Source organism: Callorhinchus milii, unplaced genomic scaffold, assembly GCF_018977255.1.
Source record: "Callorhinchus milii isolate IMCB2004 unplaced genomic scaffold, IMCB_Cmil_1.0 Scaffold4, whole genome shotgun sequence".
NCBI lineage: Eukaryota > Metazoa > Chordata > Chondrichthyes > Chimaeriformes > Callorhinchidae > Callorhinchus > Callorhinchus milii.
Window position 1 is genome coordinate 78,572,690 of NW_024704745.1, and position 20,197 is coordinate 78,592,886.

General features: G+C 45.0%; 1 protein-coding gene across 1 annotated transcript; it reads left to right on the forward strand.

Annotated features, from left to right (window-relative positions):
- Window positions 1–10,819: 10,819 nt before the first annotated feature.
- rgn (regucalcin) lies at window positions 10,820–18,459 on the forward strand. Its single transcript, NM_001292640.1, is given in 7 exon segments — window positions 10,820–10,905; window positions 11,989–12,154; window positions 13,251–13,433; window positions 14,378–14,593; window positions 15,804–15,935; window positions 16,427–16,581; window positions 18,098–18,459. Coding segments are annotated over 6 exon segments (900 nt in total). The 5' UTR covers window positions 10,820–10,905; window positions 11,989–11,991; the 3' UTR covers window positions 18,149–18,459.
- The last annotated feature ends 1,738 nt before the right edge of the window (window positions 18,460–20,197 follow it).

Below are 20,197 nucleotides of genomic sequence, written 5' to 3' on the forward strand. Positions count from 1 at the left end.
ATACTGATGGTTTTTCTCGCCAGACATTTTGAACACTGTAAAGTCCAATAAATGTCTGATGACTGACCAGTCAGCCCGCGGGACTTAAAGGGGCAGACTGGTATTCTTCCCACTCAGCTCCTGTTAAGCCTGCAAGCCAAAGGCCAAGCTGGATGGCAAGCAGACTGTATTTGCAGACAAACACAGTACAACAACAACACACAACAACAAAATTACATTTATAGAGGGCGTTTCACGTTTGGAGGACACACGTCTGTACGGATTTGTTGACCATGACACTGGGAGAAACTGACTGAAATGTTATGAGGTTAACCTTCACCTGAGGATGTTTTAACATTAATCTGAAGTACGGCATAATTGACACCACAGCCTGCCTGGTCTCGACTCCCCTGGACCAGGGAGGTAATATCAGCCATGGTTCTGACTCCTGACCCAACTAGGTCTAACGCTGTTTACACTAAACGTACATAAATGAATGGAATAAATCATAAATAATTTCAGGCACCTGCAGTATTTTGCGTTTTGTACATAAATGAGTTGGATGTAAGAAACCAATATATTAGCTTTGCTGATAATGCCAAATGGGTGAGTTGGGTAACTCATTTAATCAAATGTCATTTACTTGGGTCTAATTGTGTTTTCTGACATTCTTTAAGGAAGCGGAGTTCGAGACTCCTAATAGTAACCAAAATTGTCATACACGACAAGCTAGCTTTGAATGTGGATAACTCCAGAAAATCCCGTGAGTCAGATTGATGTACTTCTGCTTTCTTTAACAAATTTAGTTGGAAATTGTTGCAGGCCAATAATTCTTGGTTTGATAAAGATTTTTATGTTAGATATACAACTGTGGGACACTGCTATACGCAATTGGCTGCCACGGTTCACCCACAAATTAGTCAATCCACTTTACAGTATTATTCTTTGAAGCGCTTTGAGACATGTCGAAGACGTGATAAGACGCTGTATCAAATGAAATGTTTATTATTATAGATATTACGTATTAGATTCCAATCTGCATAACAGCAACAACTTGTATTTTTATAGCACCTTCGCACAGCAGCGTCTCAGAATTAACACTGATGTTTGATGCTGAGCGCGGAGAAAGAGGAGGTGACCATAGACCTATTTGAAGAGGAAAGTCTTCAGACATGATCTGAAGACGGACAAATGGGGCAAAGTGGAAGGTTGAGACCGGGTGTTCCAGAGGGTCGGGCAGTATTGGCTGAAAGCGCGGCCACTAACTGAAGGATTGCGCAGAAGGCTTGGGACGGTTGAGCAAAGGTGGGTAGAAGAGTTGTGTGCGAGAGCAGGTCAGTGGGGTATGGAGGGAGGTGTCTCGACGTGTAGTGATCTGAAGGTGAGCGTAAGGATTTTGAAGTCAATCCGTTCTGTGAAAACGCATAAATTGTGTAGAGTGTGGAGATCGAATAAGGAGAATAAATTTGGAATAAGGTATCAGTCTGCAATAAGAGTATATCAGCTGAAAACAGTCAATGTGCTGAGGCAATGAAGATCGTGGAGTCCTGTAGCTCAGTGGTTAGAGCACTCGCTTTGCAAGTGAGAGACCTGAGTTCAATTCCAGGCAGAGGGCCAAACCTTGGGCAAGTTTCCTTACTCCACACAGAGCCTAATAATAATCCCTCCAAAACCCAAAACAATAATAAATTGGTCATTTTCAATCTACGACTGTTTGTGGGACATTGCTGTGCGCAATTGACTGCCGCGTTCGCCCACAAATATACAGTCAATTCACTTTACAGTGTGTTCTGTGAAGCGCTTTGGGACGTCCTCCCGACGTGAAAAGCGCTATATCAAATGCAAGATTATTATTATTATAGCGAGCAGGATTTTGGGGTGAAATCTCATCAAAAGCCCAATTCAGCACCCAAAGCGTCTAAACCAGCGTTGATGGGACGATGCTGACATCTGGAGTCTAGTTCGGGCACTACACCTTTTAACTCGTATATTTCCCGTTGTCCATTTTAATTTGGTTTATGTGCGTAACGTAATGCAGGTTAACCCAATGTCAGATAATCATTGGGAAGTATTCTTTCAAATTGGAACAGGCTCCCGAGGGAGACAGCGGAAGCAGAAAGTATTGATCCTTTCAAGGACAAATTTGATTTCTGTTGGGATATCTCGGGATACAGTGTATAATTTGGGACACAACATGTCAAACGACTGCCAGGATGATGGAAGGCAAACTGCATGGACCTTGGCCTTTTGCCTAGCAAATTCGTATGTTCTTAAACGGCATTGCATGTTGCCATAGATGCCCCAAATTAGGGTGACCAGCTAGCTGTATAAAACACTTTGAGAAATCCTCCCTAGGATAACCCTACTGGTTAGGGCTTTGGCTAGCAGGGTTAATAGAAGCTGAGTGAGAAGAGTCCTTGCCCCAACAACAACAAAATTACATTGTGCAATGACTGGTCTGCCCTTCCAAATCCTGCCGATAAGCCAGACTGTGGCTGAGCTGTCAGCAGCCGTACTCTGGATACTGTGGACCCGCCTGCTTTAGGAACCGGACTATCGGGGCCACCACAGAGGGTTGGCTCGATTCTGACATTCCGTTGCCAAACAGTTTCATCCACAAAATACACAGTCACTCGACTTTACAGTATATCCTGTGAAGCGCTTTGAGACATCTCGATGACGTGATAAGGCGCTATATCAGATGCAAGGATTATTATTATTATTGTCACCTTGGAGCCAGTTCAGCTCAAAGGAATCTCAGCTTACTTTTTCCCTCCCCCCCCCCCAAGGAGGATAGTCAATAGTTGGTCAACCTTTCTAAATGTTCCTCTTTCAGACATCTATCTAATTCCTTTTTAAAAGAATATTTTTGCAATCATACAATGGTTTGTGGCAGAGAATGTCACTTTCCAACTACTTACCCTCCTCCTGAAACTCCCCTTTCATTCCTCTTGTGATTATAATAATGATAATAATCCTTGCATTTGATATAGTGCCTTATCACGTGTTCGAGACGTTTCAAAGCGCTTCACAGAATATACTGTGAAGTTTTATCTTAAACCCATGGCTTCTCAATGTTGCCTTCAGGAGATCCTGTAAAATGAAAGTTCTCCAGTAATCCTTCCCTCTGATAGTGTTTTATCACATGGAAACATCACCAAGTGCTTCATAACAATTATTTAAAAAAATAATATAAATAAATAAAAACAATTTGATCACTCAATCCACGACTGCTTGTGGGAACCTATCTCCATCTCCCCCACCCACCTCCCTGCCCTTTCTGGCCTGCCCCACCACCAACAACATTTTTCCATTGAATTAACCTAGTGTGCAATTTTATAAATAACCTAGTGAAATGATTGACCACGTTTTAGTTGTCCAGTTACTACGGTTAATGACTACCACATTTACAACTGTGTTAAGAATGCAGTGCCAGCACAATACTGATTTTTGATAGACACAGGATCTTGTGAGTGTCAGAACTCGTGCAAGTGTACAGGGAAAGTTATAGAGGAATAGGTTTCATTCCACTGCGGTGGCTATATGTGTGTCTCTGTTTGTGGCCAAAAAAAGTTTATTGGAATATTTGAACAAAATTAAACTGGTGAACTTTTACTAAGATCTGTTTTCTTGCAGGAAACTATTATTATTATTATTACTGTATTATAAATGCAAGGATTATTATTAAACTCCAACAGTACCCAATGCATACTCTCGCGACCTTGAGCCTTGGCTGATGCCAGGTATTGTGCTTAATACTTTGTGGCATTCACTTTCTACGATCACTTCCTGCACCAGCACACCCAACCTCTCTAAGCTCTTCATAACCCCGCTTCTCTACCTGTCACTTTTGCTGAGCGGCTGGGGGGATTTCCACATCCCCGACTCTCTCCACCATCGGTAGATCTGCCGTGAGCCACTGAGGGCCACGAGACTGGAACTCCCTGCCTCAATCCCTCCACTTTGCCTCCTCTTTACCTGTGGTAAACAGGACGGGGGATGTGGAGCAGACCGGAGCCAGAGGAACGGAGGGTACGGGCAGGTACGTAGGGGGATAGTAGGTCGGAGAGGTTACATTCAAGGTGGTGATCTCAAAATCCTTAGATGGGGCTCGAACCCACAACCTTCTGTCCCAGAGGCGAGAATGCTACTGACTGGGCCTGACTAACACTTAGGATACCTGTAGTACTGTGTCCCCAGCTGACGGAAAAATGGGTCAAATAATAATAATCCTTGCATTTGATACAGTGCCTTATCACGTCTTTGAGACATCTCAAAGCGCTTCACAGAATATTCTGTAAAGTGAATTGACTGCATATTTTTTAGGCGAAACTCGGCAGCCAATTGAGCACAGCAGCGTCTCACAAACAGTCGTGGATTGAATGACCAAATTATTATTATCAAATGCCTTCAGGAGGGGAATGAGCATCCTACTTGTCCTTTAGAGCAGCTTAAAGATCTCTAATTTTCTCCTGGACAATATAATGTTGTCTTGGTCAACATTTGCCTACAAAACACATAGTCTTTCTCCGCTTGACGGTATATTCTGTGAAGCTCTTTGAGAACATGTTGGTGAAGCGGTACGGTGCAGTATGTATCAAACACAAGGATTATTATCATTATTTGTTTTGTTACCTTGAGTTCTTTCCCATCTTTTTAAACAGGACCCTCCAATGCCTGCCGACATTGTGATTCGTAAGAGAATTAATGGACTTGAGAAAAACAGTCCTTTAATAAGTTTAAATATTAAGCCACTTTAACAGCTTCTAATGGACCTGGTTTAGACATTACAGCAAATAAAACAATAAAGCAATTTTTTTTCTCCAACTGGGTGTAAGGCTGGTTCAGTCACTGAACCAATAATAATAATATTCAGTGCGCTAGACTGTGAAAGTGAGGAGGTGATGTTGACAGGGAGCAACTTAGGGAAATTTTCGTTAGTAGAGAATTGGTGCTAAAGAAACTTAGCACTAAAAAGTGACAAATCCCCTGGTCCAGATGGTTTGCATCCCAGGGTTTTAAAAGAGGAGCTTATGAGTTAGTGGAGGCTTGTGTCTGATCTTCCAAAATTCCTTGGATTCTGGAACAGTCCCCATGGATTGGAAGATCGCAAATGTCACACCACTATTTAAAAAAGGTGGAAAAGAAAAGATGGGGAACTATAGGCAGTTAGTCTCACACCAGTGGGAGGAAAAATTTTAGAATCGTTGATTAAGGATGTGGTAGTGCGGTATTTAGGGCACAATATAATTAGGCCGAGTCAACACGGCTTTACAAAAGGGAAGTCATGTTTGACAAGTCTCATAGAGTTTTTTGAGGATATTTTGAGTAAACTCGATAAGGGTGAATCAGTGGATGTGGTCTATTTGGACTTCCAGAAGGCATTTGATAAGGTGCCGCATAAAAGGTTAGTCCAAAAGATAAGGGCCCATGGAATTGGGGGAGCATATTAACGTGGATTGGGGAATGGTTAACGGGTAGGAAACAAAGAGTCGGGATAAACGGGTCCTTTTCGAATTGGTGGGATGTGACTAGTGGAGTGCCACAAGGATCAGTCCTTGGGCCTCAGCTATTTACCATCGACATCAACGATCTTGATGAGGACATCGAAGTTAATATATCTAAATTCGCGGATGACACAAAACTAGGAGGAAGTGTCAACACAGAGGATGACATTAAAAAAATGCAGTGAGACATAGATAGGTTAGGTGATTGGGCAGGTAGGTGGCAGATGAAGTATAATGTAGGGAACTGCGAAGTCATCACCTCGGTAGGAAAAAGAGTAGAGTGGGTTATTTTTTAGAAGGGGAGAGATTGGAATGTGTTAGCGTCCAGAGGGACTTGGGTGCCCTTGTACACCAATCACAGAAAGTTAGTCTGCAGGTGCAGCAGCAATTAGGAAGGCGAACGGTATGTTAGCATTCATTATGAAAGGATTAGAGTATAAGAGTAGGGAAGTCTTGCTGCAACTGTATAGGGCCCTGTGAGACCACACCTGGAATACTGTGTGCAGTTTTGGTCTCCTTATTTAAGGAAGGACGTATTTGCTTTGGAGGGGGTGCAGCGTAGATTTACTGGGTTAGTACCCGGGATGAAGGGGATGAGTTACGAGGATAGGCTATAGAAACCTATAAGATCATCAAAGGCCATGATAGAGTAGATAGTGGGAGATTGTGTCCCCGGTTGGAGAAACTAAATCCAGGGGTCACAACATTAAAATCAGAGGCAGCCCTTTCGCACTGAGTTGAGGAGGAACTTCTTCACTCAAAGGGCAGTGAATGTATGGAACTCACTACCCCAAAGGGCTGTTGACGCTCAGTCCTTGAACATATTCAAGACTGAAATAGATAGATTTCTTATTGCAAAAGGCATTAAGGGATATGGGGATAAGGCAGGGTCAGGTTATTAGCTGGAGTTAGGTTTGAAGATCAGCCATGATTGAATGGCGGGGCAGCTCGAGGGGCCAAATGGCCTACTCCTGCTCCTACATGTTATGTTAAAAGTTCAGCCTTTTTTCCCACTAGAGCAATCTTCCTTGGGCGAGGTAAGTAGGGTCTCCTTGAAGAGGAACTGGCTACAAGGTGACATGCTTGGCCACAGAATATCGGAATCGAGCCAGGCCTCTGTGCCGGTCTATGGTCCAGTTCCAATGCCAGGAGCGTCCGCAGTATTCCAGGGCACTGCTGATGACAGCACAGCCCAGTCTGGCTCATCGGCAGGACCTGGAAGGGAAGACCAGTCACTGGGAGCAGGGAATCCTCCCACTCCGCTCCTGTTAACCCTGCAAACCAAAGCCCCAACAATTAGGGTGGTCCTAGCTGGACAAGCAGTGGGAAAGCTTACCAGACAGTGATATCAATGGCAAGCTATGTGGTTTTAGCTGGTTAGACTCCAGCAGTTACCCCAACGCACACTCTGGGGTCCCCAAGCCTTGGCTCTTGCCAACCTGCGCCTCTCCAGAGAGAGAGAGAGAGAGAGAACGCATTCCATTCCAACAATCTATCTCTGGGATTTCCATGTGTAAGTGGGAGGCCTGGAAATCTCAGCTTGGTTTGGAGACTGTTAAGCACGGGGATGGGTTTCCGCATGGGTCAGACACCCGGCTGACCAAAAAAAAAAGCTTTCCTTGAGAACAGACATTTTAGGGGGACCTAATTACAATATTTAAAATTATAAAAGGGGTTGATATAAGGTTCAGATAATTATTCTGTTTGCACTAGTTGGGGAGACCGTAACCAGGGGACACAAATAGAAGATAGCGAGTAGAGGGATCTAAGAGAGAATTTAGGAGGAACTACTTCATGCAAAGTGTCGTGAGATTGTGGAAGTGGTGGTTAAATACATTCAAGAGGAAGCTCGACTTTTACATGAAGGAGAGGGGAAAGAAGGGTGCGTAAGGGAGTAAGGAATAGATGAGGACTCAAGTGGAGTATAAACACCGGCACGGACTGGGTGGGCTGAGTGGCCTGTTTCTGTGCTGTTACGTTCTTTGTAAATCTTTGCAAGTCGTTAGCAACTTGAATGAGAAGTTTGTGAGTTCAAGCCCCACCTGGGGACTTTGAGCTCACAGGCTGGGCTGTCATTCCTGTGCAGTGCTGGAGGTTGGAGCTACATTGTCGTAGGTTCTGTCCTTCAGTTGAAATGTGAAGGTCTAATGTCTCATCTGAAGGATGAGATGTGACAAGCACTATATTGAATGTAAGTAAAATTGAACGAAGTAACCATCGGTGCAGTCGCTTTCAGCCACAAAGCCCCGAAACTCTGGAACCGTCTCCCTCAACCCCTCCATCTTGCCCAGAATACAGTATACTCTGTGAAGTGCTTTGAGATGTCTCGAAGACGTGATAAGGCGCTGCATCAAAATGAAAAATGCAGATGCAAGGATTATCTTCAGATCACGCCCGAAGACCTTCCTCTTCGACTGTGCCTACAGGCGTAACGAGGTGCCTGGTGATACAGTTTATCCACCAGGATGTCAGAGGAGCAGCTGTGATGTTTTGTTTTGTCTAAGTTGTGATGCGTGGTCAACACTGAGACTAACCCCACCAGCTCAATATCACCTGATCAGAAAACATTCCTTCTACTGAGCCTTGAATCCGTGGTCCTATTAACCCGTCATCGCCTGTTTCCACTGGCTCAAAATCCTTGCTTACAAAGCCCTCCACGGCTTTGCTCCTCTCTACTTCTGTGACCTGCTAACTCCATACTGACCTGTTCGCTCCCTCTACTCGGCCGGCTCCAGCCTGCTCCACATCCCCCGCCCGGCACAGCCTGCCCCAACATCAACGGTCAGGCCTTCAGCCTCTCTACCCCCCCCCATCCTTGGACCTCCATCCCACAGTCCCTTTGCTTCACCCCCCTCCCTTGCCTCCTTCAAGAGCACTCGCCTCGCAAGCGAGAGGACCCGGGTTCGATTCCCGAGCAGGACAAAACCTTAGGCAAGTTTCTTTACTCCACACCCCTCTGTTTACCTAACAATAAGTAGGAACCTGGGTGTTAGTCGATTGTCGGATCGATTTACTGGGGTAATAATCCCTAATTTGGTCACTCAGTCCACGACTGTCTGTGGAACGCATTTGGCGGCCGCGTTTCGCCCACAAAGTATATGTCAATTTACTTTACAGTATATCCTGTGAAGCACTTTGAGATGTCTCGATGATGTGATAAGCTGCTATATCAAAAGCAAAGATTATTATTATTATTATTAGCACTACATTGGCATATCAAGCCTCGAATGTGAGCTCAAGCCCAGTGTTAAGATTTTAAATGGGGTCTGAGAAAGACACCCCAGAACAATATTTTTGGATACACCAAACAGCAGAACAAAATGGCAGAGGTTGAGAGTTGCAAAGGGCAATTTCAACACAGTCACTAGGAAGGTTTTTAATTAATGACTGAAATGCGTTACAAAAAAAGGATGGTTGGTTTCAAGTGGAACTCATTTAAAAAAAAAAGAAAAAGGTCTCGGTGCTATTCTCAGGAGGACGGTAAGGGTGGGTGGTTTCGGAATAACCTTCTTCAGACAAAATAATCTGATGATAAAGAAAACAAACAGAAACTCATTTAATCATTTTGCTAGCGTTCCTCAAGGCCGGGCGTGTTAGCAGCCGTGGAATGGAAAATATTTTTCTGCAGGAACAGTGTGGAACCCTTCCAGGTTGTGAGCGGTGGGATTGAAGGATTTAAAAGGCTGCTGACGCTTTCCAGAAGCCTCGCTGGCCTTGTCGGCAAGGACGATCGCGTCGATCTTTCCAGAGACGAGCTGCTGCCTGAAGCTCTGACAATTAACTGAGAAAATACCTGCGAAATTTGAGTTAACGAGGTCAAATATTTGGGGGGGGGTAAGTTTATGCGTTAATTTAAAGCTACAGGGAAATAATAATTTGTAACTATACTTCTTTCAGTGGTTAGCGCAGTGGTTGGTAGGATCTCCTCGGAGCTGTGATGGCAGTAAGGTGACATCCTTATGTTAGAATTGATGATCTCAGTAGTCCATACTGGCTCATCAGAAGGACCTGGAAGGGCAGACCAGTCACTAGGGACAGGGATTCTTCCCATTCAACTCTCGTTAACCCTCCAAAGCCAACTCTAACAGGTAATTTGGCGGTGGTGTTGTCGCCGGCCTTGAATTAAAGAACCAAAGGTGAAACTCTAGCGGTTTTGTGGCAGCTGTGTTCTCGTATCATTACGATCTGTTCTTCTCTTGTGCTTTTTTTCTGCTGTTGCTGGAATCGCCGGTACCTTGAACAGTCCCGAGGTCGAGTGGTTTGAGGTGCAAAACCTCAGCTGGAAGTTCTTCCTTTCTGGAGGAGCAGAGAACATCGTCGCTCTCTCTCACTAACTCGAACACTAATTTTCTGGGCGAAACGCGGCTGCCAATTGCACACAGCAGTGCCCCACAATCAGTTGTGATCAAATTTATTATTTTTAAAGGGATTATTACCCCTGGAAAGTGATCTGCCAATTGACCAACAACCAAAATCAGGTCCTCTCGCTTGCAAGCAATAATATGTTAAGAAATGATATATTTCTGATCACAACAGTCTTACCGTTAGTTTCATTTAATGACGCTGTCAAAAAGCCTCAAAGTGCTTCATAATATTTTTTACTGTGAAGTGTAGTGACTGTGTATTTTGCAGGCAACTGGGCAGCCAATTTATACACAGCAACGTCCCCCGAGCAGCTATGGAGTGAGTGACCACTTTTATCTGGGGGATTGTTCGTCAGGACACCAGGAAAAGACTTAAAAACTTGTATTTACTCACCAGCAGAATTTCATAATAATAATAATCCTTGCATTTAACATAGCGCCTTATCTCATCGTTGAGACGTCTCAAAGCGCTTCACAGAATACACTGTGAAGTGAAGTGACTGTGTGTGTGTGTGGGCAAAACTTGGCAGCCAGCAGCGTCCCACAATCAGTTGTGGATTGAGTGACCACATTTATTCTTAGGGGATTATTACCCCAGTAAATCAATCGACTATCAACCAGTTTCCTACTTACTGCGAGGTAAACAAAGGCGTGTGGAGTAAGGAAATTTGCTTAAGGTTTCGCCCTGCCCGGGAATTGAAACTGGGTCCTCTCGCTTGCAAGGAGAGTGCTCTAACCAGTACGCTACAGGATTCCCATCCCCACCATCTTTTCACTATTCTTTTTCTGAGAAAAATGCTGAATTGCAGGTTACGGTATTAATACATCGGATCCTTACACCGTCGGTTTCAGGCTTCAGTTCGTAACTCGGAATGGAATGAATCCCTTTCCACTTCAACGATCCATCTTGTGAAATAGACAGGAAAATATGTGCTGACACCCAAGGTTGAGTTAAACATCAACTCATTCTTTCGTCAAAGTTCTTCCCAAAGTCCGAGCTCAGTCAGTCTCGTCAGAGAGCTGCAAGGGGCAAGTTCCTCTCTTCTCATCCCCAGGTACGGTCACCGTTACTTTGTTTGTTTCGTTTTTTTGGTCACTGCTCGGTGACAAAATCTGCCAGTGCTGAGGTTTGACTTTGCAGTGATTGCTGGACAGGAGCGAAGGCTTTCGCTTGGCTCAGTTCACAACGCTCTGGCCTCTGGAGTTAGAAGGTTGTGGGTTCAAACCCATCCCCACCATCAGGACTTTGCGCTCACAGTCCAGGCTGACACTGCAGTGCAGTGCTTGAGGGAACAAGCGGGCGGGACCTCGGATTAATGTCTCAACCGAAGGACGGCTTCTCCGACAATGTTACTCACAACCCCGTTCTTGACCCCCTCTGCCTTCCCCCACCTCCGTAACATCGCCCGGTTCCGCCACCGTCTCCGCCGAGACCCTCACATCCATAACATCCAGGCACGACTATGCAAACTCTTTTGCTTGTCGGCCTCCCCAACTCCTCCTTCCACAGGCTGCAGATCATCCAGAACACTTCAAAGTGCTCCACGGTCTTGCTCCCCCCTACCTCTGTGACCTCCTAACCCCCTACCACTTTGCTCATTCCCTCCGCTCAGCGGGCTCCGGCCTGCTCCATGCCCCAACCTCACTCACCCCACCATTGCAGAGCAGGCCTTCTGCCACTTTGCCCCCACCCTCTGGAAGTCCATCTCGCAGTCCCTCCGCCTCATCTCTCTTGCCTCCTTCAAGACCCATCTCAAGACCTTCGTCTTTGACCGTACTTTCGATGACCCTCCTTCCCCCAATGCCCTCCCCAATCCTGACCCCCAGCTCAGGTCCAAAACACTTACTGTCCAGCGCCTTGGGATGTCCTCCTGACGTAAAAGGCTCTATACAAATATAATTTTGTTGCTATTGTTGCATTTGAGTGTCAGTCCTGATGTGGGCTTAAACCCCCGATACTTAAACTCTCCCTCAATCCCTCCGCCTTGCCCCTTCTCTCCCTCTTTCGACGGTCACCTCCCCACCCCTTCCCCCACCCCCGGCTCGGATTCAGTCTCCACCTCTGTTAAGCGCTCTGGTATTTCAACCCTATAATGTATTTTAAAGAGAGATATAATCCGGACGGTTTTGTTTGACAGACCATGGCCTCCATTAAGATTGACTGCGTGGTGAAGGACAGCTGCAAGATTGGCGAGTGTCCATTTTGGGAAGTAAAGGAGAGCTCCCTTGTATATGTGGACGTGACGGGGCAGAAGGTTTGCAAATGGAACACAGTAACCAACAAAGTGAAGACAGTGTGTGTTGGTAAGAAATGGTCTCACGTTCAATCCTTTCCATTCCTGTTGTTCCTCCCCATCGGCTTTTGCTTCCTCCCTCCTCTCCTTATAATAATAATCTTCGCATTTGACACAGACCCTTATCGTACCTTTGAGGCGTCTCAAAGCGCTTCATAGAATATACTGTAAAGTGAATTGACTGAATATTTTGTGGGCAAAACGCGGCAGCCAATTGCACACAGCAGCGTCCCACACACAGTCATGGATTAAGTGACCAAATTATTATTTTTTAAGGGATTATTACCCCCGGAAAGCGATCCATTAATCGACTAACAACCAGGTTCCTAGTTACTGCTCGGTAATCAGAGGCGTGTGGAGTAAGGAAACTTGTCCAACGTTTCGCCCTGCCCGGGAATCAAACCCAGTTCCTCTCGCTTGCGAGGCGAGCGCTCTAACTTCTGAGCTACAGGACTCCTTTGGCTTTTCTGAGTGGAACTTTGATTAACCCAAATGTTTTACGGTCCACTTGTTGACTGGACACTGTCGGGTCAGTGTGGGTGACCTTTGCTCTTCATGTTGCTTGGACAGTGATGGGACTTTGAGTCTAGGCCTATAAACCTGGGGGTAGGGGGAGAAAGAGGGAGCAATGCATTGTCAGAGGTGCCGCGCTTCAGATGAGGTGTTAAGCTGAGGTACCGTCCGCTTTCAGGTGGACTCTTTGAGAAAAGGGAAGCGAGTTTCTCTCTAGGGTCCTGGCCAACAATCCGGGTTCGATTCCCCGCCCCCACAAAAAATAATAATCCTTGCATTTGATATAGTGCCTTCACGTCAGGAGGACATCTCAAAGCGCTTCACAGGATTTACTGCAGTGACTGTGTATTTGCGCAAACAAGCAAATGCCCCACAAACAGCCATGAAGTTGATGACAAATTTTACACGTGGAATTGTTGGTCAGAACAGCGGGAGAGAGAAATCCATTAGAGAGATCCATAAGGGATCTTTAACGTCCACCTGAACAGGCAGACAGAGTCTTGGTTTAACGTCTCGTCCAAAGCACTGCTCTAAAAACGCAAGTTCCTTCCTACTATTCACTGTTTGTGTGCCTGTGACCTGTTGCTCCTCAGACGCCCCAATTGGATCAGTGGTTCCCCGAAGATCAGGAGGCTACGCGTTGGCACTTGGAACCAGGTTTGCCTTCCTGGACTGGGATAAGGAGTGCGTGACTGACATCGCCCACGTGGACAAGGATAAAGGGAACAATCGATTCAACGATGGCAAAGTGGACCCTGCTGGTCGCTTCTTCGCAGGTTGGTCAACATCAGCGCCTTATCACGTCTTCGAGATGTCTCAAAGCGCGTCATAGAATATATTGTAAAGTGTGGTGACTGTATATTTTGTGGGCGAAACGCGGCAGCCAAGCAGCGTCCCACAAATAGTTGTGGATTTCATGACCAATTTTTTTCTCTGAATGAGTCCAATGTCATGGCCTCAACCACCCTTCCTGGCAACCTCTTCAAATTGTTAGTTACCCTCTTCAGGAGGAGAGGAGTTGGGAGGCAGAATGGCTGAACGCTGGCCTGCTGATGGAGAGGGCTGGTTCAGGCAGGAGGGACTCTGTTCGCAGTCATTCGGGTTGCAGGACGTTGTGGAGGTAGGATGGTCAAAATAAAATGGCTCAAATATGATGCTGTCGAGGCCCTAGAGGCAGAACAGAGGAGAGCAATGAGGATGATCCCCATCGTTAGAGGAATGAGCAGTGAGCAACGATTAGACCAGCTACAGGGCTCTTCAGTCTCGAGAGAAGACGACTCAGAGAGCTACAACATTTTAAATAGAATTGAAAAAGTAAACGCAGATCAATATTTTTGGCTGCACCAAGACAGCAGAACGAGAGGACACAGGTATGGAGTTGTGAAGGGCAATCTCAGGACAGACACCAGGAAGTATTTGTTTACGCAAAGGTTACACAACAACTAGAACAGGTTTCCAGGAAATGAGGTTGAGGCCAGGGCACTGGGACTCATTGAAAAAGCAGCTGGACGCAGTGATGGGGGGGAGGGTAGGGGACTAATCTTGTGATCTTGTGATCGCAATGTGAATTTACAGTTATATAACGCCTTTCACATTGGGAGGACGTCCCAAAGCGCTTGAAATAATTGGAGCGTGCATTTTTAAAAAGAGAAATAATCTTTTGAAACCTGCAACACCTACTGAGTGTTAATACAGGGTTAACACCGAGCTCTTGCTACAGGGACCATGGGGATGGAGATACGTCCGGCTGAACTGGAACTGAAGCAGGGATCTTTGTACACGCTGCAGGCTGACCACTCGGTGGTCAAACACTTTGACCAAGTGGACATCTCCAATGGCCTTGACTGGTCACCAGACCACAAGGTCTTCTATTACATTGACAGCTTGTCTTTCACAGTAGATGCTTTTGACTATGATCTGCAGTCAGGCAAGCTGTGTAAGTCTTCGATACCCCTTATTAATTTATTCTACTTACTTACTTACCTGTTTGTTTGTTTTGTACTCGTCTATCTATCTGTCTATTTATTTATTTTAAAAAAATATGAATTTATTTTTTACTACTAAGCTTTGGGCCCAACTGAATAGACATTCAGTTTACATTTAAATTCAATTGACATTTAAATTCAATACAATTTAAAGTCAATGCACTGTACAGTATATTCTGTAGAAGTCTCAATGACACGATAAGGTGCTATTTCAAATGTAAGGATTATTATTAAAATGGGGTGACTGCATTAGAGATCTGGTGTAGGGAATGGAAAGGTTAGGTGTAACTGCCAACTCTGCACTCCTATTATCCTCATCCTTTCTAGCAACTCCCCGTATCCCAGTGCATTGATTTATTTCAAAGTCTTCATCCTCACCTTGAGATCCATTTTCAACCCTGACCTACCTTACAATAATAAAAATAAAATGATTAAACAGATGATAAAAGCAGATGAGCAAGAAAGAAAGAAAGCAATGAAGAACGTAAAGTGTACAAGCAGTTAAAGGAGCTCATCCTGTTATAATAATCATCCATTATAATAATCCATGCATTTGATACAGCGCCTTATCACTTTGTTGAGACGTCTTGGAGAGCTTCACAGAATATACTGTAAAGTGAATTGACTGTGTAGTTTGTGGGCGAAACGCAGCAGCCAATTGCGCACAGCAGCGTCCCACAAACAGCCATGGATTGAGCGAATAAATTTTTTTTGGAGGGGATTATTACCCCCGGAAAGCGATCCGCCAATTGACTACATTACCTCCGCAATCTCCACCCTCTGCTCCTGCCCTTACCCTCTGCTCTTCCAACACTGCTCCTACTCTTGGTTCCTCACTTGAATAATAAGAACGCTAATAATTCAATGTAGCGCCTTTCACATCGGGATGGCATCTCGAAGCTCTTCACTGTAGAGTGCAGTGTAGAGCGTAGTGACTGTACTTTGTCAGTGAACATGGCAGCCAATTTGTGCACAAACAGCCGTGAAGTGAATGAACAATTTTATGTGGGGGATTTGTTCGGAGAAACTCCCTTCTCTTCGCTTCCTCGCTTTGCTCTGCTTCCTTTCATCAATGGTCGTCGTGTCTTGTAAAACACGTGAAGATGTTTTGATGTAAAAAGATGCAATGAAAGTCAAGCTATAGTCTTATCAATTGGACAGCAAATCGAAGAGCCGTCTACAAGCTTGAGGCAGAAGAAGCCATTCCAGATGGGCAGTGCATCGATGAGGAAGGCAAGCTGTGGGTGGCCTGCTACAACGGAGGAAGAGTTCTTCGTATAGACCCTGAGACAGGTAACCATCAACCTCCCTACCGACATCACCCCGTCAAGGCATTTCAATCTTATGTCCAACCAGTGGAGGAGCCAAGGTTTGCGATTGGGGGGAGGGCGATGGGTCATTAATGGCACCTCCTGCCTGTCGCTCTCCGCGCTGCCTCATCTCTCCCCCTCCCTCCCTCTCCCTCGTTGCCTCTCCTCCCGTTGTTCCCCACGCTGCCTTTCACGAGGTTATACAAGGCAAGGGCCAGCATGGGGAGCGAGGAGAGAGACCGAGTGGGAGGTAAAGGTGCCATATATTCACCAAAAAGGCCACCAGGGGGTGACTGCCCTCCTCCTCCTCCTCCTCCGCCAACCCCCCCAACCAACCCCATTACCTCCACCACTGAGACGTCTCAAAGCCCTTCACAGAATATACTGTAATGTGGTTTTGACAGTGTATTTTGCGGGCGATGTGACTGGGAATAGTCCGTCACTCTGAGTCACAGACGAGAGCGTGTGTTTCAGGGAAAAGGATCCAGACGGTGAAACTGCCGGTTGACAAGACGACCTCCTGTTGCTTTGGAGGCCGGGATTACTCTGAGCTCTACGTCACCTCAGCTTCAGACGCCATGGACGAGGAGTGGCTTAAACGACAGCCGCAAGCGGGCGGCATTTTCAAGGTGACTAAACCGATGGGTTATTTCCCCTCTCGTTTCCAAACTGGTGTCAGATTTAACCATAATAACCCTTACATTTGGTATCGCGCCTTTCGCGTCGGGAGAACATCCCAAAGCATTTCACAGGATTTGCTGTAAAGTGGAGTGACTGTGCACAGGGCGGGCGAATGCAGCCGCCTACATGCGCTCGGCAATGTACCCCAAAATAGCCTTGAAATAAATGACCAATTTTTATTTGGGGGGAGGGATCTGTTGGCCAGGACACTGGAACATCCTCTCTTCTTCTTTCGAATTGTGCCGCACTATCTTTATCTTCCACTTGAACAGGGAGATGTCCTTCGGTTCATCCGAAGGACAGAATTGTGCCTCGAGAGAAAGCCAAGAAAAAATACCTGACGATGTGATCAAAAAAAAACCCAGGCCAGTCAAGTGAGATTAGCAGTTAGGCTGGAATAATACCTGCCTCAAAGGGTTCTTATAAAGTGACCTTATACAAAGGCTGCACAGGCTCGAGGAGCTGAATAGCCGAATCCTGTTTCTATTTTTATTATGAATAATAATATACATATAAAAATCTTTTAAAAATATAATAAAAACATTCACTTTACTGTGAGCGCTTTGAGACTTCTCAGTGACGTGATATGGCGCTACATCAAATGTAAGGATTATAATAATAATAATAATAATAATAAGAGGAAATATTGAATAGGAACAAAGGAACAGGAGGAGGCCATTCAGCCCTTCGAGCCTGTTCCACCATTTAATTAGATCATGGTTGATCTGTACCTCAACTAATCCAACTAATGTGGACATATGTGACAATATAATACATACATAGTTCCTAGACATTGGGATTGTTAATAAGACTATACAAAGATGGTCTCTGACAAAATACCTGGTGCACAAAATCTCATCTTCCTCCAAAATATTTTAAGAAGGTCAAATATATTAAGAAAAATAACATGCATTCATTCGTATGTAACATGACTGTTTACCCATCACTGAAAACCATTTAGAAATTACCTCTACAGAGTGATTTAAACTGTTATAACATAATAATATTATGATCATAATAATACATAATAATATTATTATTAATAATATTTTATTAATTATATTATTATATTATAAACAATATTATTATTCTGTGAAGCGCTTTGAGATGTCTCAACGATGTGATAAAGTGTTATATCAAATGCAAGGATTATAATAATAACCCTATTATATAACAATAAAGTGCTTCACAGAATAATACTGTAAACCGAATTGACTGTGTATTTTGTGCGCAAAACGCAGCAGCCAATTGTGCACAGCAGCGTCCCACAAACAGTCGTGTGTTGAAGTGACCCAATTATTATTATTTCACTGTGAAGTGTATTATTATTATTTGACAGAGCCCATAAATTGTTATCAAATGCTCCATAAAATCGTCCAAATGTATCTAACGCATTCAGCGAAAAGGACAAACGATTAGAACAAAACCAGTTACTGTTTGACCCCTCTCCCTTCTCCGTGGCAGATTACCGGACTCGGTGTGAAGGGATTTGCACCACATTCCTTTGCAGGATGAAGAACAGCATTCTGTGCGATTACGGGCGGAGCACGTGGTCGTCCTAATGAACTGCTTCGAGCGACAATGAACCACAGTGAACAGTCTCTTGCAACCTTGCGGTTAAATTAGCAATCTCTAGACTTACTGNTTTTTTACACATTGCCACTTGTAACAACGCTTACCCTCTATGGCTTTTACGTCCAACCCCACCACTGTTTAGCGCTCTGAGACGCTATCCTGTGTCAAGCGCCTATATAAATGTCAGTTGTTGTTGTTTTAATCCCGTGTTATCATCATAACCTTGAAAACATTAAAAGCCATTTTCTCGGAGACACCTCGCTGTGTGGTTTGTTTGATGAATCAGTTTGATGGATGTGACAAGCGTCTTAACACTGTTGTTGTGCTCATTCTCGGTCTCTTGTCTCTCACTATCTGTCTCTCGATCTCACGAGATCGTCTCTTCTCTATCTCACTTCATCTCTCTCATTATCTTCCTCATTGATCTCTATCTCATCTCTCTTATTGTCTCTCAATCTGTCTCTCTCTCGCTCTCTCTATCTCACTCTCATTCTCCATCTATCTATCGTCTCCTCCCTCTCGCTCTCTAAATAATATTGCTTACATTTGGTACAGAACCTTTCGCATTGGGAGGATGTCCCAAAGAGCTTCAAAGCATTTACTTAAAGTGGAGTGACTGTGTATTTTGTAGGCGAATGCACAGCAATATCCCCAAACAATAACCAATTGTAATGTTTGGGGGATTGTTGTCCAGGACATTGGGAGAAACTCTACCTGAAATGACCTTGGTTTAATGTCTCATCTATAGGATGGCATCTCTAACAATGCTGCACAGGTCTGCATTGGAGTGTCTGTCATCTTAGATTAAGTGAGTTCAAGCCCTGACGTGGGGCTTGAACCCACAACCTTCTGACTCTGAAGCAAGAGTCCTCATGACTGAGCCAAGCTCTCTATTCTCTTCCGCTCGTTCACTCGCACACGTTCTCTCTTTTGGCAATATCAGAGGTGCCGTTCGAGATGGGAAACCAGGGTCCCATCTGCCTGTTCAAGAGGACATTAAAGATCCTGTTGAAGCTGTGGAAAAGAGAAGGGAGATTCTCCCGGTTAAATGGTACATTGGAATACATTAGAATATGCGGCACAGAAACAGGCCATTCGGCCCAACGGGTCTATGCGGTGTTTATGCGCCACATGAGTCTCCTCCTACCCTTCCCCAACTAAGCCTTCAAGCATAACTTCTATTCCTTTCTCCCTCATGTACCTATCTAACTGCCCCTTAAATGTAGCTATACTATCTGCCTCAACAACTCCTTGTAGTAGCATGTTCCACATTCCCACTACTCCCTGTGGTGTGGGGGGTTGTTGCTATAATCCTGGATCGAGATGTCCTCTCGATGTGAAAGGTGGAATTACATAATCTAAGGATTATTATTATTATTATTATTATTATTATTATTATAATAAGTGCCAGACACTTTCTTTTTGTCTTCTTTCTCCTCTCCCCACCTACCGCCCTTGCCCTGCAGGTCATGGCATCCATCAAAATTGAGTTTGTGTTGAACAACAAGTACCAGTGTGCAGAAGGTCCTGTGCAGGAAGACAACTCCGGGTCCTCATGTCTGTGGATATTGAAGGAAACACTGTCCACGGGTGGAATTGCACCAGTCGTCAACGAGGGTAAGAAGATTTATGCTCGGGAACTCTCTCCCTCAACCGCTCGCCTTGCCCTCCCCACTCTCTTCCCACCTTCAAATCCCGCCTAAAGATCTTTATTGATGGTGCGTACTGTCACCTGCCCCACTCCCTCCCTCTGCCCTGCTTGAAGGAGGCTATATAAATGCAGGTTGTTGTTGTCGACGTGCCCACCGCTCTGCCATCGATGACCGTGCTTTCAGCCACAGTTCCCCGAAACTGTGGAACCCTCTGGCTCCGTCCCTCCGCCTCGCTGTCTCCTCTCGGGCGTAGTGGTTGGAGCACTCGCCTCGCAAACCGAGTTAAAAAAAGATTATTAGCCGCTTTTGCCCCTAAAATGCACGGGTTTTGATTGTG